This window comes from Scyliorhinus torazame, chromosome 17 (assembly GCF_047496885.1).
Source record: "Scyliorhinus torazame isolate Kashiwa2021f chromosome 17, sScyTor2.1, whole genome shotgun sequence".
In the NCBI taxonomy this organism is placed as follows: Eukaryota; Metazoa; Chordata; class Chondrichthyes; order Carcharhiniformes; family Scyliorhinidae; genus Scyliorhinus; species Scyliorhinus torazame.
In genome coordinates, this window is record NC_092723.1 from 11,822,580 (window position 1) to 11,850,407 (window position 27,828).

General features: G+C 47.6%; 1 protein-coding gene across 1 annotated transcript in view; it reads right to left on the minus strand.

Annotated features, from left to right (window-relative positions):
- LOC140394557 (polymeric immunoglobulin receptor-like) overlaps positions 1 to 27,828 on the minus strand; it is a 49,513-nt gene that overhangs the window by 21,075 nt on the left and 610 nt on the right. Inside the window, exons 2-4 of the mRNA XM_072481916.1 lie at positions 26,372 to 26,698; positions 18,458 to 18,573; positions 11,652 to 11,926 (exon numbers count right to left, since the gene is read on the minus strand). Coding sequence (XP_072338017.1) covers positions 11,652 to 11,926; positions 18,458 to 18,573; positions 26,372 to 26,698 — 718 coding nt within the window. The remainder of the gene's footprint in view (positions 1 to 11,651; positions 11,927 to 18,457; positions 18,574 to 26,371; positions 26,699 to 27,828) is intronic.

Here is a 27,828-nt window from a genome sequence, read left to right on the forward strand (position 1 = left end):
TTCAGGGCTGGATGCGAAGAACAGAGGGGTTGCAATACTGGTGGGAAAGTGGGTGTCGTTCGAGGCGCTGAATATCGTGGCGGATAATGGGGGTCGATACGTGATGGTGAGTGGTAGGTTGCAGGGGACCCGGGTGGTACTGGTGAACGTATATACCTCGAATTGGGACGATGCAGGGTTTATGAAGCGCATGCTGGGTCGGATCCCGGATCTGGAAGCGGGGAGCTTGATAATGGGGGGGGACTTCAATACGGTACTGAACCCAGCATTGGACCGATCCAGGTCAAAGACGGGTAAGAGGCCAGCTGTGGCCAAGGTGCTAAGGGGTTTTATGGACCAGATGGGGGGAGTGGATCCGTGGAGGTTTGCCAGGCCGGTGGCCAGAGAGTTCTCTTTTTTCTCCCATGTACATAAGGCCTATTCACGGATAGACGTCTTTGTGATGAGTAGGGCACTGATCCCAAGAGTGGAGGGAACGGAATATTCAGCTATAGCGATTTTGGACTACGCCCCGCACTGGGTGGAGTTGGAGTTGGGGGAGAAGAGGGACCAGCGCCCGCTGTGGCGCCTGGATGTGGAACTGTTGGCGGATGAGGAGGCTTGTGGGCGGGTCCAGGGGTGCATTCAGAGATACATAGAGGCCAATGATAGTGGGGAGGTGCAGGTGGGTGTGGCATGGGAGACTCTGAAGGCGGTGGTTAGGGGAGAGCTAATTTCAATTAGGGCTCACAGGGAGAAGAGAGCGAGGATGGAGAGGGAGAGGTTGGTGGGGTAGATAGTAAGGGTGGACAGGAGCAATGCAGAGGCCCCCGAAGAGGGGCTGCTGAGGGAGCGACGGAACCTCCAAACGGAATCTGATATATTGACCACAAGGAAGGCAGAGGCTCAGTGGAGGAAAATGCAGAGGGCAGTATATGAGTATGGGGAGAAGGCGAGTCGGATGCTGGCGCATCAGCTACGTAAGAGGGAGGTGGCGAGGGAGATTGCGCTATTGCGCTGGCAATTGAGCCGCTGGCCATGGCATTAAGGGAGTCTAGGAACTGGAGGGGGTTGGTCCGTGGAGGGGAGGAACACCGGGTCTCGTTGTATGCTGATGACCTGTTGTTATATTTTGCAGATCCAGTGGAGGGGATGGTGGAGGTCATGCGGATCCTTAGGGAGTTTGGGGACCTTTCAGGCTACAAGCTCAACATGGGGAAGAGTGAGCTCTTTGTAACGCATGCGGGGGGGCCAGGAAAGGGGAGGAGCTGCCGTTGAAGAGGACGGAGAGGAGCTTTAGATACCTGGGTATCCAGGTAGCTAGGAGCTGGGGGCCTCTGCATAAGCTTAATTTGACAGGGTTGGTGGACCAGGTGGAGGAAGACTTTAGGAGATGGGATGTGTTGTCACTTTCCCTGGCGGGTAGGGTGCAGTCGGTCAAGATGACGGTCCTCCCAAGGTTCTTGTTCGTGTTCCAGTGCCTGCCCATCCTATTCCCGAAGGCTTTTTTCAAGCGGGTAAGCAGGAGTATTATGGGGTTTGTATGGGCGAGCAAGACCCCGAGGGTGACGAGGATGTTTCTGGAGCGCAGTCGGGACAGGGGCAGGCTGGTGCTGCAAAATCTATGTGGTTATTATTGGGCAGCTAATGTGGCGATAATCCGTAAATGGGTAATGGAGGGAGAGGGGGCGGCGTGGAAGAGGCTAGAGGTGGCGTCTTGTGTGGGTACTAGCTTAGGGGCGCTGGTGACGGCACCGTTGCCGCTACTGCTGACGCGGTACACCACGAGCCCGGTGGTGGCGGTGACATTGAAGATCTGGGAGCAGTATGGGCGACATAGGGGTGAGGTGGGGGCCTCAATTTGGTCCCCGATACGGGATAATCATAGGTTTGTGCCGGGCAGGATGGATGGGGGGTTCCTCAGTTGGCATCGGGCAGGAATTAAAAGGATGGGGGAACCTGATCATAGATGGGGCTTTTGCTAGCCTGGGGGCGCTGGAGGAGAAATTTGGGTTGCCTCCCGGAAACGCTTTTAGATATATGCAAGTGAGGGCGTTTGTGAGATGGCAGGTGAGGGAATTTCCACTACTTCCAGCACGAAGGATTCAGGACAGGGTGATTTCGGGTGAATGGGTTGGAGAAGACAAGGTCTCGGCGATTTATCAGGAGCTGCAGGAAGCGGAGGAGGCCTCGGTGGAGGAGTTGAAGGGCAAGTGGGAGGAGGAGCTCGGGGAGGAGCTGGATGAGCGTCTGCGGGCTGATGCCCTGGGCAGGGTGAATTCCTCCTCCTCATGCACCAGGCTCCGTCTAATACAGTTCAAAGTAGTACATAGGGCGCATATGACAGGGGCGAGGATGAGTAGGTGTTTTGGGGTGGAGGACAGATGTGTGAGATGTTCGGGGAGCCCAGCGAATCACGCTCATATGTTCTGGACGAGCCCGGCGCTGGAGGGGTTCTGGAGGGGCTTTGCGAGGGCTATGTCCAAAGTTGTGAACACCCGGGTCAAGCCGAGCTGGGGGATAGCACTATCTGGGGTATCGGACGAGCCGAAAGAGGCCGGAGTTCTGACCTTTGCGTCCCTGGGAGTCCGGCGGAGGATCCTACTAATGTGGAGAGATGCAACGCTCCCGAGCGTGGAAGCCTGGATCAATGACGTGGCAGGGTTCATTAAGTTGGAGAGGATAAAGTTTGCCTTGCGAGGGTCTGTGCCGGGGTTCTCCAGGCGGTGGCAACCGTTCCTAGACTTTCTCGCGGAACGTTAGGTGGAGGTCGAAACAGCAGCAACCGGGGGTGGGGGGGGGGGGGGGGGGGGGGCTGGTGGTGGTTGCACGTTCGCTCCCGTGTCTGCCTGGGTTTCTCTGTGCAGTCCTGGCAATGGAACTCATGAAAGGCATTGGCTGGGATTTTCCCCTTCTGTTCTTCACGGATGGATAGGGTGGGGGGGGGGGGGGAGTGAGAGGGTTCCCGGGGGCACCCCAAGGTTGGAGGGTTGAGGGGGGATTGAAAACGGGGGTGGGGGGGGGGAGCATAAAGGGCGATGGAAATGATTAGGGCAGCCTTCCAAACTGGCACCCCGCTGTGCGGGGAGTATTTCCCTGCTGGTGAGCTGAAGCTGAGTGCTGAGTAAAATGAGCGTTTTGTTGCTATTGCCCTTCACGATGATCTACACGCGCGAGGTTGGATGTTACGTTTTCATAAAGCTGGAGACGGCACAAAAGAACTGGCTGAAGTCTGCCAGGTCCTGCATTGTCCTCTCCTCCTTTAAACCTGATTGAAGTGAGATAGTGAGGGCTTAACCAGCGCCCCTTTCACATCAGAGGCAAATGAACATGGAGTGTGTCATGAGGATCCGCCGGAGTCTCTGGCCTTCCGCGATGCTCTACCTTCGTCTGGCGGACGTGACACCATTGCGGTTCACTTGTGGTATTTAAAAACAGGAACCGGGCGCGTGGCTGCTGAGGGTGAGAGAGGGGGTAAGGCATGTATCTCGAGGCCCAACCCTGGGCTGATAGTAGTGCCGCTGGCTGAGGGCGGTGGGAGTAGCGGGGGGTGTGACCAGGAGATGGCCCGACGTCCCGGAATGCCCCCCAAGTCCGGGTTGGCTGGGCACGCACCACCATTGCTGTGGCCAACTGGCTGCGCAATTTACTGACTGCCCACCATGACCCGTCAATGTGCAGAGCACCAATAACTATATGGGGGCCCTGCCCCCCTTCAAGCCACCCCACTAGGAACCCCCAGATTCCTGGCAACCCATGAACAGGGCGTGCGTGGCTCAGCTTCGCCAGTGACCCTCCATGTGATGGCATCACTCAGTACACCCATCCAAAGAACTGCTCATCTGCAGGGGGAGACGCGGGGGGAGGGGGATGCAGAGCACAGTCTGAACAGGAACAGCGGACGTATGCACCGTGGCACTTGCCACATTCTCCCTGGCACTCTGGCGCAATACCCCATCACCTCCTCCACCCTCAGGATGGTCCGATGGTGCCCCCGCGCAGCACTTTGGGATGGGGGTGTGGCCACAGCTAGCTCCGGCAGCTCTGCCATCACCTGGCACTGCCAGTCCTGGAGGTCTGCACTCATATCGACCAGGGTCTCAATACCCACGGCCATGGAGCACTGGGACTGCGCCACGTCCCTCTGGGACTGGGCCATTTCACTCAGGGACCGTGCCAGGTTCCTTTATGTCTGGCTCTGGTCAGCCAGCAACAGGCCAATGCTTCTGACCCCCGCAGCCATAGCCTGTTGTGTAGGGCCATGCTCTGGAGCACCACAGCAATGATATGTGGCCCTGGCACATGGCCGCCCTGACCTGTGCCTCAGCCGTTGCCCGCACAAGATGCCCCATGCCTTGGATTCCTGACACATGTTTTATACCTTTGCACCCATGTCCTCCACATGGATGTCACCCTTGCGGTGTTGGCCTGGGTAGCAAGCGTGGTCGGCACCGCCTCCTGCAGGCGGTTGTACTCCTCCAACTGCACCTGCAGGTGCTGGATGCTCGCTTGCACCCCCTCCTGTAGTCCCCGGCTCTGAGTCTGCATCTCCAGCATTGATGGGACCTCCCTGTCCAGAAGTACTCAACCCTTCTGGACGGCAGCTGGTCCCTGGGGTTGGGCTGTCCTCCGACCGTCCGTCCCCTTGGGGATTCCCACCGCCACCTGATGCATCGCTGTATGTGTGTGGTGCTCAGCAGATAATGTCCCAGGAGACTCTTCCAACTGAGGTGAGTGTCTCTGGGTGGTGGAGGGTGCCGGTGACAGGTGTGACGAGACGTCGGTGTCGTCCCCGGACATGTGCCACGGAGTGTCGTGGGATTGCGGCGGAGGGGGTGGGGGTGTGACCTTGAATGGTCCCGTCTCATCGCCTGGTGAGTCGTGGGATTGTGTAGAAGCCAGGTATTTCTAATACACCGAATATAGGTAAAAGATAGCCGTTTAAGTGTAAACATTAAGCCCCAGTTTTAAATTAAGGATTAAAAACACACATTCTGCAAATTCATTTAATCATTTTGTCCAACACAACTTTTAGGTACATAGTTTTAAAGTAACACAGAAGACTGATAAGTCAAACCCTTTTAACTACATTTCTTCAAGGACAAGAGCTGAATTCCGTGGCAACGAGGTGACAGGAGTAGAGGCTCTATTGTTCTCATTTCAGGCCATTAGTGATTACAGCGTGAACCACATTCCATAACTTATACAGGCTGAAACATTTTAATGGACAGTTTATAAAACATCGAATCAAATATATTTGCTTCCAACTTTCTCAAAACGTAACCATTTCATAGAAGCAGCATAATTCACTTTACTAGATTAAAACAGATTTGATTTACATTTTGCAAATCATTGTCCAGCATTGCATGAAAAGATTACATGAAGTCTCCATTGTTACAATAGCCAAGCCAGCATACAGCCAGTTTTTGCTGGCTTTGATAAAACACCATATCACATTCTTTAACATACACAAGTATGTAGATACGCAACAATTAGAAGTAATGTTACATGTTGAAGATGGACGGCTTGCCGTCAAATCAAATGTGTTTGAGTCTAACCCAAACCAATTAGGATTATATTGGGGTGTGATTAGATGACTTAAGACAGATATGAAAGAGTATAACTGAAGAAGTTTCGCTCTGCCATTTTTAGGTAGATTGTTAGGGTAGGCTTTTGTGGGTAGTTTGCCAGTTTTTGTTTCAATGGTTTGAAGCTGAAGATTAGCTCTCTCTCTTTTTCATATTTCATTTTCAGACTTTGACTTTTAAAAGTTATTGTCGAGCTGTTTGCCTAAGCATGAAGATAATGTCTGTGATTCTTTGAAAGCTTCAAATTGTCTACGAATTGCCTTTTAAATGACTTTCAAATTGTAATCAATAGAAGACAAATAAAACAATTCTTATTTGCACCGGAGAAGTTTTAACTTAAATTTCTACTGAGTTCCAGTAATCGCAAAGTGCAGCTGGTAACCGAGTGGTAGAAATCCTTCAGGTTATAGCTGAGGGCTGGGGACACAGGCCGATTCCGCCTCGTCTGGTGGTGACCCTGCAAGACACAATGCAAGACGTATGGTGAAATTGCGGAGAGGCGTGGTGTGGGGGGCGGTGAGGGGTGACTCACGTGCCATAGGCACATCGCAACGTAATGGGGGTTCACTTGGGTATCCCATGCCGACTTCCGCTTCTGCGACTACCCGCTTCCTTACCACCACCCCCCCCCCCCCCCCCCCCCGCCCCGTGTCTATTCTCTCTCCCTACGGTTCTGGGCCGCCTTATCCTGGGGGACAGATAATGTGCAGCGTGAGACACTTGGACATGGGCAGTGCACGGGGTCTGCAGATGGTGGCCTATGTGTGCGGGGCAAACACCATGGAGAGTGGTATGGGTGTTGGCATGTGGCGCAGGGTGGGGTGCGAGGGGCCTCCTGGAGGGTCGCCCTCATTGGGGGGGGGGGGGGTTGCTGGGGGGGTGAGGGGTGTGAGTGTTTGGGTCAGGGGTACTGAGATGGTGGCTCATCATGTCTGGCCTGGGGGATCCACCCAGCACTGCCAACACGGTCCACCTGATGGGCGATGTGTGTAGGGGGGGGGGGGGATGTTGGGGGGTGGGGGGGTGGTTGTGGGGATGGGTGTAGTGTGGGTGGGATAGGAGTGGTGCCAGGGGCACGGAGGTGGTGACTCACCTGGGCTAACCTGAGGAGTTTGTGCAGCTTTTTCCGGCTCTGCTGACCGTTCCTCGCGGTGGGGCCCGCGGCTCTGCTGGCCTCTGCCAACTGCGGCCAGGCCCAGTTAACACGGCAGGTAGCAGCCTCCATCCAACTCTGGGGAACAGAGTTCCTGTGTCTCCTCCACAGCATCTGGCAATATCTCCAGCTCTGCTTCTGTGAATGTCGTGCCGCACTCTGGGCAGCCATTTCCTTGGCTGGAATGAGAGTGTGTGGGGAGTGGAGAGCTTATCCAGCTTGTCAGCCTCTCCGAACCCAATCCTGACTGCAGCAAATCCAGCGCCAGCGGCAGATGGAATCACACTAGTTCCATGTGGCGCGAGTGCTGTCCTGAATTGCTCTGGGACAGATGTCGCCATCGGGACCCTGGAACACCCACCTTCCAGCCACAGAGTCGGCAGTTATTCTCTCAAGCGGAGGGTCCAGCCCAATGTTTCCCAGCCGTGCTCTACCAGATAAAAAAGGAAAGCTTCCATGGACAACGTGGAGAGGCGACTCCGCTGTTTCATTTACTTCCATTTTACCGTAATATATCCCTTTAGTGGTCTGACCTCTGCTGTGTGTACATCCACAGGTTAACATTGAATGGTTTTAATGGCAGATGCTTGAATTTCTGATTATAAATAGTCTCTGGTATGAATGGTACAGCTGCACCTATATCCGTTTCCAGTTTGATTTGGTTACCATCAAGTTTTGGGAATACCCAAAAACATTGGTAATCACCCTGTCCCGACAAATCGCCCCCCCGAGGGGTCTTGAACTTAGTCTATTAACATGTAAACTCAACGCGTAGGCTGAGATGTTTTCTTTCACTTACACGTCTGAAGTGTTGGCGATGTTTGCCGTGCCCAGCATACTTTGGCAACATGACCCATTTTACCACAGCACTTATGCACTTATTTTCTCTTCTCCAGCATTCCCCACTGAGTGCCCAACTTCTGCTCATCGATGACACAGTCGAACCCTTGCAGACTTGTTTTTGGCAGCCTCCATTTTGTGGGTCTTCACTCCAGCTCCTATGTGTGAATCGCCTTTTGCTGCTAGCTTCATTGATGTGGCAATTTCTTCAGCTGATCTGAGAGTTAAATCTCTTACAGTAAGCAGCTTCCTCTGAACAGCTTTGTTGTGGAGTACTCATACCAGCCTGTCCCAAAGGGTGTCGTCAATTATAGTACCAAACTCTTGGCATTTTGCTCACCTTCTTTAAGTCACCAATAATTGTAACCTTCTTCCTGACTACAGTGGTGGAAACGAAACCTCCCTGTAATTATGAGCGGTCTTGGTGAGAAATGCCCTTCTAGAATTTTCATCCATTTGTTGTAAGCCTTTTCTCCCAGCTTTGCTGGGTGGACCAAGTTTTGCAACAGCATAAAAGTTTTACACCTTACCCAACTGAGAAATATTTCAATCTTTGAGGTCCACAGATGTTTGATTCGCTAGGAGGACAAGTGGAAATCTCTCTTGATGCATGTTCCAATTCTCACAGTCATAATCAAATATATCCATGGTGCCACCTTTTCCCGCAATTCCAGATACCGGCTCCTCGGGAATATACATCGATTAACTTTCCTCCCTTCCGTTTTTTATCATGTGTGAAACAAGAGGTCTCCTGATCCACAATGCAACATAAAAATGTCTCTTTTGCCTGGACTCTGGTTTGCCTTATTGGGGTAGTGGCATGCACAGAATCGGAAAGACTTTTGAATTCCTAATCCCACAGCCCGTTTCATTCCCCCACGCGTGTGGTTCCTGCAGCCCAGACCAGTGATTCCCAACCTTTACAGTAAAACGGCACACTTCAATGAGAAAAATAATCCCACGGTACAACCACTTTTTTGTTCAGCCAAATTGATTGCACATAAACATCCCACAATGTAGTCGCGAACCGACTGTGGCCAATCACCTACTAGGGGTGGGGCATAAACTGTGCCACAATTCAGCAATCTGCAACAAAGTGTTTCCCCATTGTACGACCATTCATTCTGTGGGCTCAGTTTAAGTCCGCATTCGGACTGAACTTCAGTTTAATTCAAAGCACTTATATTCAGTGCAACAATAATTCCAGTGAAAATGAAAATAGTTTGATGGATGTATTATATTTTACAATAATGTTGTTAAAAACACTGGTTTAAAATTTGTGTGTCTACCAAAGCTGTAATTAAGGTGTAGTAAATTTGAGGATTTCTTTGATTTTAACTATTTACTTGTTTGCAGAGAGATGGTGGATTGAACATTATTTTACTTGTTGGAGGTCCCCTGGAGTGTAGATAATTTGAGGGATTTTGTTTAGTCAAAGCTAGGCAGGCCATGGGACATCTTTAGTGGGATACAGATGATATAATTAATAAGAGGGGCCAGGTGTGTCTGTGGTTTTGCTATAGGATTTGAATCTGACAAGACAGATTCAGGTTGTTCCTGAAAGGGTCTCTCTCCAAAGGTCTGGACAGAGAACAACATGTAACCCTGATTGCTAACTTTATTTATGAGTGGATTTTGACCTGTATTGGGTTGCTTAGTTGGAATATATACAGAAGCAGGTGTAGTGGGCGAGTTAAAGTTTTCCCTTTTATTTAGAACTGATTAACTGTTTGAAAACCAGCCGACCCTACAGCAAAATAGCTTAATTGTAAAACTATTTATTTGATGTTAATGTGGTTGATTCTGTGTTTAAATTAAAGTTTGTTTTAACATTAAAAAATACCATTTGGTCAGAGTCATCATTCCTGGGGTGATGTACCCTTTTCTCAGTTTTACAAATTACAAATTGTTTGTGGGGTCTTGTTTGGTATCCTAACAAAAATTGGGGTCTGATCGGGTATCGTAACAATCGGTATCAGACGTGAAGATGTACCAATAAATGCTTCACAGAAATGAGAAAAAAACATGTTGTTGCACGTAATATAACTTGTGTCCACACTAAATAAAAACAACCTTTCTTACATTTGCCAAGTTAAATGTCAAATCTAATCAGTGAAGTTAGTTTATTGCAATGCATTCTACATGCTTGTAATTGCGAGATGTGAATTTAATTTCACAGTGCTTAACAAGGCACATCATTTATTTGCTCTCCGTTAACGACACATGGTTTGCATTGGCATCATCTTATGTTACACTCTGTAACTCTGTTACCGATCCCTGCTGTGTGCCAAATTACAACAATGTATTTAATATCAGATAATGACTACATACTTTACAAAATGTGGGTATTTGTTCACACAGTATGATGATAAACTGGATGTAAGAACTCCAAATCAAGGTTTCTTGTGTTATTTAGTATTTATTGTTTGCAATTTTTATCCATAATATTGGATTCTTTGCTATTGCCATACATGTGTCCGAAAATAATTTGCTCAGAGGCATTAGAACAAATGCAGGTGTATATATTTCCTCAACATTTTTCTATTATATATCATTGAGTGTACTTTAATTAAACTATGCATTCTGTCTCAATAAATCATTAATCCTTGGGGGATGACATTTTGAAAATGTTCAAAGAATGGGTCATTTCAGATACACAAAAGTATTCCTTTCATATCAATTCACCGGCTGCTCTGTGTCTTGGGCTCCAAGTAGTTACATCGCTTCCTGTAAAGCCCCAGAGTAAAAATAACAGAAAAGACTCCCAGGGAATACGGGAGCAGCTGCAATTTCTCACTGGGTATTTTGTACATTGAGGATTTGGTTGCCTTGCCCGACATCACTTTAATGGCAGACAGTGATCAAATATTTGGCAAGGCCTTATTTTTGGCCTTCTCCAGGGCAGCACGGTGGCGCAGTGGGTTAGCACTGCTGCCTCACGGCGCCGAGGTCCCTGGTTCGATCCCGACTCTGGGTCACTGTCCTTGTGGAGTTTGCACATTCACCTCGTGTTTGCGTGGGTTTCACCCCACAACCCAAAGATGTGCAGGGTAGGTGGATTAGCCACACTAAATTGCCCCTTAATTGGAAAAAAATGAATTGGATACTCTAAATTTATATTGAAGAAAACAAAACTTTTTTGGGCCTTCTCCAAAGCACCCAGCACAAACCTCGCAACGGATGCATTGTATGAGCCGAAAATGGTCTCCCTTGCCTTGGCCCGAGCGATTGGTGCTCTGCTAACTGGGTGGGCACGTGCCCGGCAGCTGTCGGGAAGAGAACGGATTTCGAATGCAGCATTCAAGTGGCAGCTACAGCGGGAACCTGGCAGTCACTGAGAGAAAGGATCGGCCCTGTCGGGAGGCTTGATGCAAGGGTGAGTTCGCAGAAGCGTCGGCGGCCGAGCCACACTTGCACCCTTCTCGCAGCACACCAGTATGGCCTAGAAACACTGACCTAGAGTCCACTTGCATCTGACAGCAAGAAAACGTTTTGAAACTTTTGTTCTACCAACTCACGTGTAGTGATCTGTATATCTGTGTATATATACAAGGGGTCAATGTAGATGCAATACAATGAGCAAGCATTAGAGGGAGCACGGGAGAGGTATAAATAGAGACAGACAGGAAGTTAGAGGGCACTTCACAGGAACAGCAGCTGGGAGCAGAACACAGACAGGCAGCTCAGATGTAACATAGTTTAAGCGCCAGAGAGAGAACAAACTCACAATAAAGCATCTACTTCAAATTTAAGACTACGAGCTTTATTCAGAGACAAGGAACAGCACATCATGGATATCTTTGTTTTATTCTTATTTAAACCTCCTGCATCAGTGCCCTTTCCTACGATCAACGTGAGCGTCCAGTCCTGAGAATCTCCTCCTCCGCTCTCGTCGACGTCTCCTCTTTTTGCGCCGCCGATTTCAGTGCCTCGACAGTTTTTGCTCTTGCCTCAATCCTCGTCGCCAGTTTTCTCTTTTGTTATATTCTCAATTTGCTGCAAAGAGAAAAGATTTGGAGGTGCCGTAGGCTTGGATTTCTCACAAACACGATGCAAGGTTTATTAAGAGATGTTGCTCATACAATCTAAGCTAGAGAACTGGAGACCACACAAACAGTCTGCTGACATCACTATAGATCAGATGATGTTGCACCAGCATGGCGCGTTCTCCAATACAGAGACATTTCAAATTATAATCAAGTATCAAATAACATTGGAACGTAACTTCTAAAAGCAAGTGAAAATGTTCTGGACATTGGACTCTGATTTGGTGAATCCTTTGGCCAGTCTTCGAATGCAGCTCTGATTCTATTCGTGTTCTGCGGTTGATGTTTCCAGTTAACCCTTCATTTGCTGCCCTGGGGAACTGAATAAGAAATGAATTTAAGCAACTGACCTGTAGAAAATGAATTGATTGACCTTCTTTCAAAAGTGTTTCATGTGAAGGGATACCAGGCAATAATACGCAGGTGAGTTGGTGGATGGCAATATTCTGATCCAAATGGTGAGATTGGTCTGCCATAACCTCTAACTCTGATATTGTTCAACTTAGCTGGGGTTCAGGGAGCTTTCTATTTTGCAAGTGGTGCCCATGGCACTGGGTCCCAGGTTGAACAATGCAACACACTGTACCTGATCCAGGAACGCTGCTGATGCTTCCCCCATCCCCTGTTTCATATTTACCTTTGAACGTAGGCATTAATTTAAGATAAAGGTCAGCATTCTCCACTATGGATCGTAGATGCTCTTGCCAGTGGAGAATCGCTACTGGTCTCCACTGGCGTTAGGAGCAGGGCCCGGAATGCGAGTCTCTCTCCTTAACCATGCTAATTTATGCATGGGGAAGAGCTCGCCTCCACAGCAGAAAGCACGTAGCTGCTTTTGATGTGGCGAGGAGCTGTCAGTCATGGCAAGACTGTTTATAAACATTGTGGTTAGCATCACAACAGGGTTTTTGAGATGCATTCAAGTCTGAAGGGAAAGAAATATAAATAATCCACCTGGCAAGTGTCTCTGGAGTATTAAAACTGTCAATCACTGGCTAATGAAATGTATTGTTGTGTGGAATTGAATGGAAGATTTGCATTTCAAAGCTTATCGAGGGATTTGAAGCCTTTTCAGTGTACTCGGTCTTCAAGGAAGCCTCTGACACAGCTGCTGTTTTAAACATTATTGCATGAGGCAGCAGATGTTAGGGAAGGGGAAGGGAAAATGCAGTGATTTTCACTCTACTGCCTGGACTTCTCTTCAGCTTTCAGGCAGGAGTGACTGACGGGAATTTCTGATCGGGGTTTGTTGGGGGATTTGATGGGTGGTTTGATGAGGGAGCTAGTGGGGGGCGGGGGTAGGGGGGAGTCGGGTCACCTTCATGCCTGCATGCTGTTGGGGAGGGGGTGACCTGGTATCGTCGTGGTGGGGGAACATTGCCCCTACTTGTCAACAGGAGGAGATGGGGTGACAAATGTTGAATTCTTTACCCGTCAGTCTGGCCTCAATAAAACTCGAGATGGATTTGTAGGCATGGTATTATTTATTTTTAACCAACTTGCAAGTCTGACTCGTTTCTCAGGGACACAGAACATAGAACTAGTCTCCTGGACCCCTTGGAAACTAATGAAGTCCAAGACAAAGGGATCTCTGCAAATACATTCAAATGGCATCAAGTTTCACATACAGATTCCCATCGGTCATCCGTGGGGGCTGCATGGTAGCATTGTGGGTAGCACAATTGCTTCACAGCTCCAGGGTCCCAGGTTCGATTCCGGCTTGGGTCACTGTCTGTGCGGAGTCTGCACATCCTCCCCGTGTGTGCGTGGGTTTCTCCGGGTGCTCCGGTTTCCTCCCACAGTCCAAAGATGTGCAGGTTAGGTGGGTTGGCCATGATAAATTGCCCTTAGTGTCCAAAAATGCCCATAGTGTTGGGTGGGGTTACTGGGTTATGGGGATAGGATGTAGGTGTTGACCTTGGGTAGGGTGCTCTTTCCAAGAGCCGGTGCAGACTCGATGGGCCGAATGGCCTCCTTCTGCACTGCACTGTAAATTCTATGAAAACTATACCCCTCCTGACCTGGCCATACATCCGAATTGGCTCACTTCTCATTCCTTAACCCTGGGCCTCTTGTTACCCAGCATCCTTTTCCCATCCTCTACAAGACACCCCTCCCCCCTTCCTTGCCATGCTTTTCTGAAATCCTTTGTGCTTTGTCTTTTGTGAACTCACTAGAATTAAACTGGCCTACTGGCATTACTGTAACTAATATTTAAACTAAATATTTTATATCACATTCGTCAGGGGAGGATTTCCATTGTGGGGGAGGGGCCTTCCAATGAAATTGGGGGGCACCTCAGTTATGCACTGACCCTTTGACCCACCTTGTAGTTCACTGAATCAGGCTCACGATTGGGAAAAATCGCACCATCGGCCCCTGAGAGGATTTCCCACTGTGAGGTTTGGTGCATAATGGGAGGTAAATCGGGTTTCCAGCGCAAACCCATTTCTCCGATGATGCTTTGCCCTCCGTCCGATCGGGATTCCTGATTGCACGACAGGGAACAGGGAATCACAGCCAAAATAAATGAAGCCAAGCCTAGACCACAGGTTTGTTATCCTAGTAAGTGATCTACTGTGAAATTTGGAGCTTTTGAACTTCCTGTTAATTTCTATATCCCTGGTGTGATTGGCAGAATCTTGAAGACACCCCAGACATGAATTGATGGAAAATCCTGAAACATTTTGCGCAGTTTCACAATATATGCACTTGAAGTCCAAACCAGAAATGTTCCTTGTGAGTTCCCATAGGTGAAATATACCTTCAGACTCCAGTTTGTTAGGAACTGAATTCTATTAAAATAGCACATTCTCCCAGTGTCTGCGTGGGTTTCACCCCCACAACCCAAAGATGTGCAGGGCTGGGTGGACTGGCCACGCTACATTGCCCCTTAATTGGAAAAAAAAAATTGGATACTCTAAATTTGCAGGATAGATAGGTCAACACAAAAGGTATTGAAATGTCGGCCAAATTGATTCTCTTTCACCCTGGAAAAAAGGGACATCAGAATTCAAATGGACAGGACCTATTTTGGAGTGAGAATGGAGTGGATGAGAATAAATAACATTCTTTATTTTTCAATTCACAACAGCTTTCTGGTGGAATCATTTAAGTGGAATACACACAGCGATGGTAAGGAACTACAGCCCACTTCCAGACAATGTACACGGATTACAGGCACTAACCGGAAATGGTAATTCGACAAAATATCTACAGCAACAATGGCAACCTGCACTTTTATATCTCCTTTAATGCAGTAAAGTGTCAACAACAACACAAGGAGATATCGGGTAAATGAACAAAAGCTGAACAGTTTTCCACACTTGACCTTGTTCTGCACTCACGTGGGTTGTGACTGGGACAAGCGGTTACAATTCAGTAAGTTTTAAAGTGCTGGTGGACAAGGATAAGAGTGGTCCTAGAGTGAATGTGCTAAATTGGGGGAAGGCTAGTTATAACAATATTAGGCGGGAACTGAAGAACCTGGATTGGGGGAGGATATTTGAGGGTAAATCAACATCTGACATGTGGGAGGCTTTCAAGTGTCAGTTGAAAGGAATTCAGGACCGGCATGTTCCTGTGAGGAAGAAGGATAAATACGGCAAATTTCAGGAACCTTGGCTAACGAGAGATATTGTAGGCCTTGTCAAAAAGATAAAGGAGGCATTTGTCAGGGCTAGAAGGCTGGGAACAGACGAAGCCTGTGTGGAATATAAGGAAAGTAGGAAGGAACTTAAGCAAGGAGTCAGGAGGGCTAGAAGGGGTCACGAAAAGTCATTGGCAAATAGGGTTAAGGAAAATCCCAAGGCTTTTTACACGTACATAAAAAGCAAGAGGGTAGCCAGGGAAAGGGTTAGCCCACTGAAGGATAGGCAAGGGAATCTATGTGCGGAGCCAGAGGAAATGGGCGAGGTACTAAATGAATACTTTGCATCAGTATTCACCAAAGAGAAGGAATTGGTGGATGTTGAGTCTGGAGAAGGGTGTGTAGATAGCCTGGGCCACATTGAGATCCAAAAAGACGAGGTGTTGGGCGTCTTGAAAACTATTAAGGTAGATAAGTCCCCAGGGCCTGATGGGATCTACCCCAGAATACTGAAGGAGGCTAGAGAGGAAATTGCTGAGGCCTTGACAGAAATCTTTGGATCCTCACTGTCTTCAGGTGATGTCCCGGAGGACTGGAGAATAGTCAGTGTTGTTCCTCTGTTTAAGAAGGGTAGCAAGGATAATCCAGGGAACTACAGGCTGGTGAGCCTTCAGTGGTAGGGAAATTACTGATGAGAATTCTTCGAGACAGGATCTACCCCCATATGGAAGCAAATGGACGTATTAGTGAAAGGCAGCATGGTTTTGTGAAGGGGAGGTCGTGTCTCACTAACCTGATAGAGTTTTTCGAAGAGGTCACAAAGATGATTGATGCAGGTAGGGCAGTGGATGTTGTCTATATGGACTTCAGTAAGGCCTTTGACAAGGTCCCTCATGGTAGACTGGTACAAAAGGTGAAGTCACACGGGATCAGGGGTGAGCTGGCAAGGTGGATACAGAACTGGCTAGGTCTTAGAAGGCAGAGAGTAGCAATGGAAGGGTGCTTTTCTAATTGGAGGGCTGTGACTAGTGGTGTTCCACAGGGATCAGTGCTGGGATCTTTGCTGTTCGTAGTATATATAAATGATTTGGAGGAAAATGTAACTGGTCTGATTAGTGAGTTTGCAGACGCCACAAAGGTTGGTGGAATTGCGGATAGCGATGAAGACTGTCAGAGGATACAACAGGATTTAGATTGTTTGGAGACTTGGGCGGAGAGATGGCAGATGGAGTTTAATCCGGACAAATGTGAGGTAATGCATTTTGGAAGGTCTAATGCAGGTAGGGAATATACAATGAATGGTAGAACCCTCAAGAGTATTGAAAGTCAAAGAGATCTAGGAGTACAGGTCCACAGGTCACTGAAAGGGGCAACATAGGTGGAGAAGGTAGTCAGGAAGGCATACGGCATGCTTGCCTTCATTGGCCGGGGCATTGAGTATAAGAATTAGCAAGTCATGTTGCAGCTGTATAGAACCTTAGTTAGGCCACACTTGGAATATAGTGTTCAATTCTGGTTGCCACACTACCAGAAGGATGTGGAGGCTTTAGAGAGGGTGCAGAAGAGATTTTCCAGGATGTTGCCTGGTATGGAGGGTATTAGCTATGAGGAGCGGTTGAATAAACCCGGTTTGTTCTCACTGGAACGAAGGAGGTTGAGGGGCGACCTGATAGATATCTACAAAATTATGAGGGGCATAGACAGAGTGGATAGTCAGAGGCTGTTCCCCAGGGTAGAGGGGTCAATTACTAGGGGGCATAGGTTTAAGGTGCGAGGGGCAAGGTTGAGAGGAGATGTACGAGGCAAGTTTTTTACACAGAGGGTAGTGGGTGCCTGGAACGCGTGCCGGAGGAGGTGGTGGAAGCAGAGACCATAGTGATGTTTAAGGGGCATCTTGACAAATACATGAATAGGATGGGAATAGAGGGATACGGACCCCGGAAGTGTAGAAGATTGTAGTTTAGACGGGCAGCATGGTCGGTGCAGGCTTGGAGGGCCGAAGGGCCTGTTCCTGTGCTGTACATTTCTTTGTTCTTTGTTCTTTGTACATAAGGCAGGTTTCACCTCCATGAGCGCAGCAGCCCCGACATTGGGAGGGAATGTGCGTCACCACGAGTGGGCGGCGGGACTGCCAGATAAATTTTGCGGGCAGCAGCCTATTATGGATGGCCGTCTGCCACAGAACTCAGCCAGAGGGTCAGTAGCTCAGCAGTAACACCGGGAGTGATGTTTGCTGCCAAGGCAGGAAGGAGACCGGATGTCAGCAGTTTTCTTGAGGCCCCACGGCCTGTCTGCCCCCAGGGCCCTCTCTTTGCTGCTTAAAACCTCCCCTCACCTGGGCTGTCACTCAGAGGTTGACTCCATTCAGCTGGTGGCTCCACCACACGTGACAGGGATTTGCCACGTTGTTGGCTAAATGTAGACAGCCCTGTAAAATGGGCCTTGCTGCTGGCCCACCCAGCGACGCCCACATCCCACAAATTAAGATTTAAAAATAGGTGCCTTGACATCTGTAAATTGTCTGTCTGTCTCCATGGGGCAATTAGCCTGCCCGCTTCACCCCCACGGCCAGTGAATTACCCCGATGAGAGGACTGTGTCGAGGAGCTGATTTGATTCTGCTCCCCACGGTTTTACCTCCATTTCTCTCCCTGCTGATTGGTAAAATTCAGCCCATATCTTCAGGTAGTTATTGTAATGTTCTTGTTGGAGGGTCTAATTTATTACAAGAACACTTGTAGTTAAAGTTAGAAACGTTTTATTAACTGGGGATAAACTATATACAAGACAGCAAATGAACAAGAGCAAAATCATGCAACATGCAGGCTCCCCCTTTTACTTCCTCCAGCCAATGTCTGGTCAGCTGAATTCACCTATATACTAGTGAGACTCCTAGTGGTCAGTCAGTGAATTGCAACACTACCGTGATATCACTGCAGTTATGTTCTGTAATCAGTCAGTGACCAATGTGTGTGAATGTTTTGTATCAGCTGCCTGCTCTGATTTGTCCTCTCTCACGGATTTCCATTTGAGAACAAAAACGCCAGACCAACTGCAGTCGACAGGCATAAAGTTTTCGGTAAAAGCCATTGTTATAACACCGGAATGGTGACAATGCCTCACTCACTTGCGGTTTATGAGCAGTGGGTATTTTATTTTGGATCATTTACCTATTATTTTTAGGCAACTTTCAAAGTGCTTGAGCTTTTCAACTGAATGAAATCATTTTGAATATTAGAATCATGAGATTTAAATGATCATACCTGGGTTATTTGCAAATCGCGTACAACATGCCACTGAAACGGTGCAAACAGCCAGAGCACCAAAGAGCATCCAGCGAAATATAGTCCATAAAGGCTGACTGTTCGGTTCAGCTTCTCTAGTTAAACAAGAAGCTATCATTAGTACATTATCAAAGTGCTTACACCCCATGATGAGTATTTTTAGCCTCCCGAGGAATTGTGTCACGTAATAGTGAATGCGCTGAGATTTGTGCATCTTCCAGCCTGTGCACATATCTAGGAGGGCTTGAGCCGCCCATTAACACTGGTAAAATAGGACTTGCATACTGTAAACACAGCCATGCACTTCAGCAGACCACAAGGTGTCAGTCCAAGCCCCAGTAATAAAATACACAGCATGAAAGTAAACTGTATTAGTAATTATTTTTGTAGTTATTCCGTCATGAGACGTGGACATTACTGGGTAGACCAGAATTGATTGCCCATCCCTGATTTCTCTTGAGAAGATGGAGGTGAGCAGCCTGCTTGAACTGCTGTGGTGTAGGTACACCCACTGTGCTGTTAGGGAGGGAGTTCCAGGATTTTGACCCAGCGACAATGAAGGAACGGCGATGTATTTCCAAGTCAGGGTGGTGAGTGACTTGGAGGGGAACCTCCAGGTGGTGGAGTCCCCAGGTATCTGCTGCTCTTGTCCTTCTAGATGGTAGTGGTCGTGGGTTTGGAAGGTGCTGTCTAAGGAGCCTTGATGAGTTCCTGCAGTGCATCTTGTAGATGGTACCCACCGCTGCTACTGTGCGCCGGTGGTGTAGGGTGTGAATGTTTGTGGATGGGTGCCAATAAAGTCGGCTGCCTTGTCCTGGATGGGGCCATGTTTCTTGAGTGTTGTTGAGCAATGTAATTAATTCTAAATTTTCTGATGATATGAGGAGCGGAACCTTTGTCAACTGTGACGAGGATAGTCTTGAACTTTAAAGGGACAGATATGTTGGCGGATTGGACAGACAAGTGGCAAGTGAAGTTCAATGTAGAGAAGTGCGAGGTGATTCATTTTGGCAGGAAGAAAATGGAGAGTCAGCATAAAACAAAGGGAGAAGCTCTAAAGGAGATGACCAGACGGACCTCACTGTATATGCATATGAAGCTGGCAGGGCATGTGGCGAGGTTAATAAAGCTAATAGTATCTTAGGCTTTATTAATAGGGGCTGATAGACTATTGATTGATTAATTATTTGATGCCTTTAAGGATTAATTGAGTGTATAGCTTGAGAACAAAATTATTCAAGACACCCTGTCTGCAGAATGATCATCACTGTTTCAGATAATGAATACACTATTGAACTTTGGTGCCATGCCTGCAGAAATTCAGACATTGTTTCATAAAATGTTTCATATAATGTATAGACCATTGTATTCCAGTGCATTTAGTAATGAAAATGTATCAGATAATTAGCAACAGCAAGGTTAATGGCTAGCCATGACGTGAGCATCTTATCCTCGTAAGATGTGTGCATGTAGACATTGAATTAATTTTGATGGACATTAGTACATCTTAAGTATGACCAATGTTTGATTAATAAATCATCTTCTAAGTGACAGACATCTATTTGAATAAACCAGGAGGTCTCAGCTGAGAATTAGAAACCAATGAGAGTGAATGAGAGATTAGACCATCGATAGAAATTTTCTTAAGAGTAAGACCTCGTGGTTAAGGGGTTGTTCCGAATTTATGCTTTCATCTATCGACTTACTTTGTTTTGAAATAATTTTATTTGAATTTCTTCTGCTATATGTTTTACGCTTTTCGCTATGTTCTGACCAGTTTACGTATTATTTTGATTTACGTTTTTGATTCAGTTTTTATGCAAGTGTATTAAGGTGAATAAGGTAAGCAAATAAAAGTTGTATTTTGGACACCTCCAATCAACCGGACTTTTGACTCTTATCAGAAGATAGAATAAGCGATCATATTGGGGTAGCGATCATATCGGGGCATTGGGTACAAGAGTAAGGACGTCATGTTGAACTTGTATAAGACGCCACCCACAGAGAAAAACAAAGTGGATCAGTATTATTATTTCTGAGATTTTACTGTTTTTCCCCTTCTGAGTGGTCAGGCCTCATCTGGAGATTGTGTCCAGTTCTCGCTGCCATACATGAGGAAGGTTTGAAGGCATGGGAGACAGTACAGAGGGGATTCTCAAGAATGATTCCAGGGATTAAGATCTGTCGCTATGAGGACGGATTAGAGAGGTTTGGTCTGTTTTTCTTGGAGAAAGGAAGGCTGAGAAGACACTTGATAGAGGTGTTCATGTTCCTGGGGGTATGGGCAGGTGAATTAATGAGATACTGGGCGAGTCTCTCTCAGCCCAGGCCGAGCCGGAGAATTGGTGGGCCGGGCACGAATCGCGCAAAGTGGCCGCGACGGCGGTCTGCCGATTCTCCGGAGAACGGAGAATCGGCACCATTGGCGCCGGTCGGCCCGGGATGGGCCGAGCGGCTGGATAGAAAATCCGAGTACTGCCGGCGCCGTCCACATGTGGTCTTACCCGGCTGGACTCGGTGTGCATCCACCCGCGGGGGAGAGAGGGGTGAGGCGAGGGGGGGGGGGGGCCTCCGCTGTAGCCTACCGATCGGCGGGCCGGCCACTCGGGCTGCGGGCCTCTTTTGTCCGTGCCGGCCCCTGTAGCCCTACGCCATGTTGCGTCGGGCTGCGGAAAAGGGAGCCACTGCGCATACGCGGCATTGGCACCGGTCGCACTGCGCATGCGCGGCAATGGCACCTGTCGCACTGCGCACGCGCGGCATTGGCACCTGTCGCACTGCGCATGCGCAGACCTGCGCCACCCATCTGATGCCGGTATCGTCACCTGGAGCGGCGTGGGTCGCTCCAGTGCCGTGCTGGCACCCTGTGGGGGTCAGAATTGCTGCTCCTGAGAGCATGGTGACGCTGTCGAGAAACGCAACGCCGTTTACAACGGCGTCAACACTTAGCCTCAGGATCAGAGAATCCCGCCCACTGTTTCCACTCAAGGGAGAACCTCTTGGTAAAAGGAGTAAAAGTGGTGTGAGGAAATGTTGTTTCATCCAGAGGCTGGAATGAGCTTCCTCTGATGGAGGTGGAGGTAGATCCGATCGAAGTATTCGAAAGGGAATTGGATTGCTATTTGAAAAGAAAAAATGTGCAATGTTACTGGGATAAGGCAGGGGACTTGGCGGAATGCTTTCTTCAGAGAGCTGGTGGAGACTCGATGGGCTGAATGGACTCCTTTCGCACTGCAAAGTTTCTGTGATTTTGTAATGTCTGACCAGGTCATGAAATACATGAAATACATTTTGATACTCAGGCCTGACCAGAACAATTGCCACAATATAATGCCACAGTTTTCATTTACTTATCTAACTGCTAAATAGGGTCTTGGGAAGGCGGTGGCCTAATGGTATTGTCACTGGACTGGTGACCCGGAGTGCTCAGGGGTCCCTGGTTCAAGTCCCGCCACTGCAGATAGTGAAATTTGAATTCCAATAAAAATCGGGAATTAAAAGTTTAAAAATGACCCTGAAACTTTTGTCGATTGTCGTAAAATCCCATGTGGTTCACTGATGTCCTTTCGTGAAAGAAATCTGCCTCCCTTACCCGGTCTGGCCTACGTGTGACTCCAGACCCACAGCAATGTGGCTGACTCTTAACTGCCCTCTCAAGGGCAATTAGGGCTGGGCAATAAATGCTGGCACAGCCGGCGTCGCCCACCTCCCATGAACAAATTGAAAATAATAGTCCTTGAAATCTGACTTGCCTAAAAAAGCCACCTGACCCGTAGAAACAGGGTTGGCTGTACTTTGAACTGCGACTGCCCAAGGAATACTGAAGTACTATATTGCTGTCAGCTCTATAGGGTCATCTTGATAATGTTCTGTAAGCTGCCATTCCTCAAATATGGTTACTGAAGAAACAAGTATATTGATTTCAACTGACATGTGAATGGCACTTGTGGAAGAAGAAGTGGTGTGAGGTGTCACAGTATCTGATGCTATCCTGGGGTTAGGGCCCATTGTTGAAGTCCATTGTGGTGCTGTAATAGAGGAAGCTGTTGAACATTTTATTAATGAATGCGAATCCTGTATATTATCTATTTTAGTATTCGTTTATGGGGTATGGGTGTTGCTGGCGAGGCCAACATTCATTATCCATCCCTAATTGTTCTTGAGAAGGTGGTGGGTGAGCTGTCCATAAACGAATACTAAAATAGTTAAAAAACGGATGCATGTAGAAATGGTACAGCGGTTATCATGGGAGATTTTAATCTGCATATCGATTGGTTTAACCAGGTTGGTAAAGGCAGCCTTGAGGAGGAGTTTATAGAATGTGCCCGGGATAATTTCCTGGAACAATATGTAATGGAACCTACAAGGGAACAAGTGGTCCTAGATCTGGTCCTGTGTAATGAGGCAGGATTGATTAATAATCTCATAGTTCGGGATCCTCTTGGAAGGAGCGACCACAATATGGTGGAATTTAAAATACAGTTGGAGGATGACAAGGTAAAATCAAACACTAGTGTTTTGTGCTTAAACAAAGGCGATTACAATGGGATGAGAGAAGAACTAGCTAAGGTAGACTGGGAGCAAAGACTTCATGGTGAAGCAGTTGAGGAACAGTGGAGAACCTTCCGAGCGATCTTTCACAGTGTTCAGAAAAGGTGCATACCGACAAAAAAGAAAGACGGTAGAAAGGGGAAAAATCGACCGTGGATATCTAGGGAGGTGAGGGAGAGTATCAAATTGAAGGAAAAAACATACAAAGTGGCAAAAATTAGTGGGAGACTAGAGGACTGGGAAGTCTTTAGGGGACAACAGAAAGCTACTAAAAAAGCTATAAAGAAGAGTAAGGTAGACTGGCTCAGAAAATAAAAGCAGATAGTAAAAGCTTCTACAAATATATAAGACAAAAAAGAGTGGCTAAGGTAAATATTGGTCCTTTGAAAGATGAGAAGGGAGATTTAATAATAGGAGATGGGGAAATGGCTGAGGAGCTGAACAGGTTTTTTGGATCAGTCTTCACAGTGGAGGACACAAATAACATGCCAGTGACTGATGGAGATAAAGATATGATAGGTGAGGACCTTGAGATGATAGTAATCACTAAGGAGGCAGTATTGGGCAAGCTAATGGGGCTAATGGTAGACAAGTCTCCTGGCCCTGACGGGATGCACCCGAGAGTGTTAAAAGAGATGGCTAGGGAAATTGTAAACGCACTAGTGATAATTTATCAAAATTCACTAGACTCTGGGGTGGTCCCAGAGGATTGGAAAGTAGCAAACGTGACACCACTGTTTAAAAAAGGAGGTCGGCAGAAAGCGGGTAATTATAGGCCGGTAAGCTTAACTTCGGTTGTAGGGAAAATGCTGGAATCTATCATGAAGGAGGAAATAGCGGGGCACCTGGAGGGAAATTGTCCCATTGGGCAGACGCAGCATGGGTTCACAAAGGGTAGGTCGTGTCTGACTAATTTGGTAGAATTTTTTGAGGACGTTACCAGTGCAGTAGATAACGGGGAGCCAATGGATGTGGTATATCTGGATTTCTAGAAAGCTTTTGACAAGGTGCCACACAAAAGGTTGCTGCATGAACTAAAGATGCATAGCATTGAGGGTAAAGTGGTAGCATGGGTAGAGGATTGGTTAACTAACAGAAAGCAGAGAGTGGGGATAAATGGGTGTTTCTCTGGTTGGCAACCTATAACTAGTGGGGTCCCTCAAGGATCAGTGTTGGGCCCGCAGTTGTTCACAATTTACATCGACGATTTGGAGTTGGGGACCAAGTGCAATGTGTCAAAGTTTGCAGACGACACTAAGATGAGTGGTAAAGCAAAAAATGCAGAGGATACCGGAAGTCTGCAGAAGGATTTGGATAGGTTAGGTGAATGGGCTAGGGTCTGGCAGATGGAATTCAATGTTGCCAAGTGTGAGGCTATCCATTTTGGGAGGAATAACAGCAGAATGGATTATTATTTAAACGGTAAGATGTTAAAACATGCTGCTGTGCAGAGGGACCTGGGTGTGCTGGTGCACGAGTCGCAAAAAGTTGGTGTGCAGGTGCAACAGGTGATTAAGAATGCTAATCGAGTTCTGTCTTTCGTTGCTAGAGGGATGGAGTTCAAGACTAGGGAGGTTATGCTGCAATTGTATAGGGTGTTGGTGAGGCCGCATCTGGAGTATTGTGTTCAGTTTTGGTCTCCTTACCTGAGAAAGGACATATTGGCACTGGAGGGAGTGCAGAGGAGATTCACTAGGTTGATCCCAGAGTTGAGGGGATTAGATTATGACGAGAGGTTGAGTAGGCTGGGACTGTACTCATTGGAGTTTAGAAGGATGCGGGGGGATCTTATTGAAACATATAAAATTATGAAGGGAATAGATAGGATAGATGCGGGCAGGTTGTTTCCACTGGTCGGGGAAAGCAGAACTAGGGGGCATAGCCTCAAAATAAGGGGAAGTAGATTTACGACGGAGTGTAGGAGGAACTTCTTCACCCAAAGGGTTGTGAATCTCTGGAATTCCTTGCCCAGTGAAGCAGTTGAGGCTCCTTCTTTAAACGTTTTTAAGAAAAAGATAGATTCCTTTCTAAAGAATAAAGGGATTCGGGGATATGGTGTACGGGCCGGAGAGTGGAGCTGAGTCCACAAAGATCAGCCATGATCTCATTGAATGGCGGAGCAGGCTCGAGGAGCCAGATGACCTACTCCTGTTCCTAGTTCTTATGTTCGGCCTTCTTGAACCGCTGCAGTCCATGTGGTGCGGGTACACCCACAGTGCCGTCAGGGAGGGTGTTCCAGGATTTTGACCCAATTATTCTCTTGACTATGCCACTTGAATATTTTTTTGAATGTGAAATTTCCACCCCGTATCGTTTGAGTCACTTAATTCAGCTGATTGTTGCTTTTTAAAGGGAAAATACTGGGATGCATTTGTAAGGTTAGTCCGTGGAATGCAGTTACCCTTCACAAGTTTTGTCCTTCCCTCTTCTTCACACGAGCCATTTCTAACACTCACAACTCCCGACCTTCTCTCCTTGTGGAGAAGGGCGGACAGAACTTCAGGGAGAGGCAGAGACCTGGGTGGGCTAGAGGGTGGGGTGTGGGGACAGCCAGCTGGGTGGCCATTGGCAAGGTTGCCCACCCGGGTGTTAGGCAGTGTCAACCCTGTCTGGGGAACTGAAGCTCTTCATTTCACTGTCAAAGGCTTCCCAGCCTGTCAGTTTTATTGAAGAAATGTTGTGCAGTCGCCTCAGTGACACGAGCAAATTCCAAGCAGCTTGGAAAAGAAGTCCGCTGTCTGTTCAGGTCAGAATCCTTCATTTAAATAGAACTTAATTGCTTATCTGAATATGTAAATTACATATCTGACAGCTAGCTGCACGAGGGTTCCTCGCCCGCCATCAAACCTGCCCAGGGGTATCCTGGAAGGGCACAGGATGCTGTCAGGATCCCGACTTTCCGTGACTTGACGTAACACTTTGCATGCATCCAAACGTGCATTCTATTTAACTGGTAAAATTCACCCAATTACTTTGCAGCTGGACCACACGTGAGAAATGTCTGGCTGTGCACAGATCTGCTGCCAATTCCTCCGGGCGCTCCGGTTTCCCCGCACAAGTCCCGAAAGACGTGCTTGTTAGGTGAATTGGACATTCTGAATGCTCCCTCAGTGTTCCCGAACTGGCACTGGAGAGTGGCGACTAGGGGATTTTCACAGTAACTTCATTGCAGTGTTGATATAAGCCTACTTGTGACAATAATAAAGATTATTATTATTAATATGCATGTGATGAACCCAGTATGTGGGGGCGAGTGACTCAGAGCAGACTGGTGGCTATTTCCGATTACAAATGTTTAAATCAGGAAGAGTAAACTATATAGAAATCCATTAGCCGTCTTACCTTCAGAAACTTCCAAATCAATAGAAGTCTTTAGACGTATTTGAAATAATGACATTAATATTATCACACACCAGTATCGTCCTCCATCATCCTTCGCTAGGTCATCAATCGTTATTGAAAATATCCCTTGTATTTTGTTATCAGTCAGAGATACTCTTCCATTTTCTGGTTCAATAGTGGAAACCACAACAGAACATTCATAATAATTATAACCTCGGCACAATTGTTTAACGTTGCTCACATAAAGCAGATCATACTGACAGTTCAGAGTGACCAAGCCTCCTAATTCCCCATCAACCTTCTTGGGCGCAGTTAATTGACACAAACCTGTTGAGATATCGATGATTAAAAATGATCAGCAGCTCTATCGAGATCAATACAAACAATAGCGAACCAGATAAATATTCCTGTTCCATTGTTACGACAATCGCTTTTGCCATTACAGACCCAGTTCCATTTTCGACATCGGATTCCTTGCGCGGAGTCTCAGTTAGCCGACCCTTGTTATTCAAATCACTGCAGGTACACCGTCTCTATGCCCACTTCTCCCAATGTGCAGCCTGGTGATTATCTGAACATAGAACATGCAGTGCAGAAGGAGGCCATTCGGCCCATCTAGTCTGCACCGACCCACTTAAGCCCTCACTTCCACTCTATCCCCGTAACCCACTAACCCCTCCTAACTATCCCCGTAACCCACTAGCCCCTCCTAACCTTTTTGGACACTAAGGGCAATTTATCATGGCCAATCCACCTAACCTGCACGTCTTTGGACTGTGGGAGGAAACCGGAGCACCCGGAGGAAACCCACGCAGACACGGGGAGAACGTGCAGACTCCGCACAGGCAGTGACCCAGCGGGGAATTGAACCTGGGCCCCTGGCGCTGTGAAGCCACAGTGCTAGCCACTGTGCGACCATGCTGCCCGGCTCCCCAGATTCCCCACAATCAGAACATTCAGATAAAATTCCTGCTGATTTCATTATTCATTATTAGCCCTTATTTGACAATGAAATGAAATGAAAATCATTGATTGTTACAAGTAGGCTTCAAATGAAGTTACTGTGAAAAGCCCCTAGTCACCACATTCCGGCACCTGTGCAGGGAGGCTAGTACGAGAATTGAACCGTGCTGCAGGCCTGCCTTGGTCTGCTTTAAAAGCCAGCGATTTAGCCCTGTGCTATTGTAAACTTATGTCACCGGAGCCGAAACTGCCTTTTTGCGGATCAGAAGAATGTTGAGACATCAGGAAGAGGTGGAGACTCTTGGTAACCCTTGGCTTCAGATCCCTTGATATCCTTACCTCATATCAGTCCTATTCTTACCTGTCAGGCCTAATCTAGAAACCTCCACCAGCCCCAGTATCCAGAGTAATTTGTGAAGGGGTGCGCAGAGCGACTATTTCTATGAAAAGATGCCCCCTGATTTCACTCTTGAACAGCCGAACTCTAATTTTAA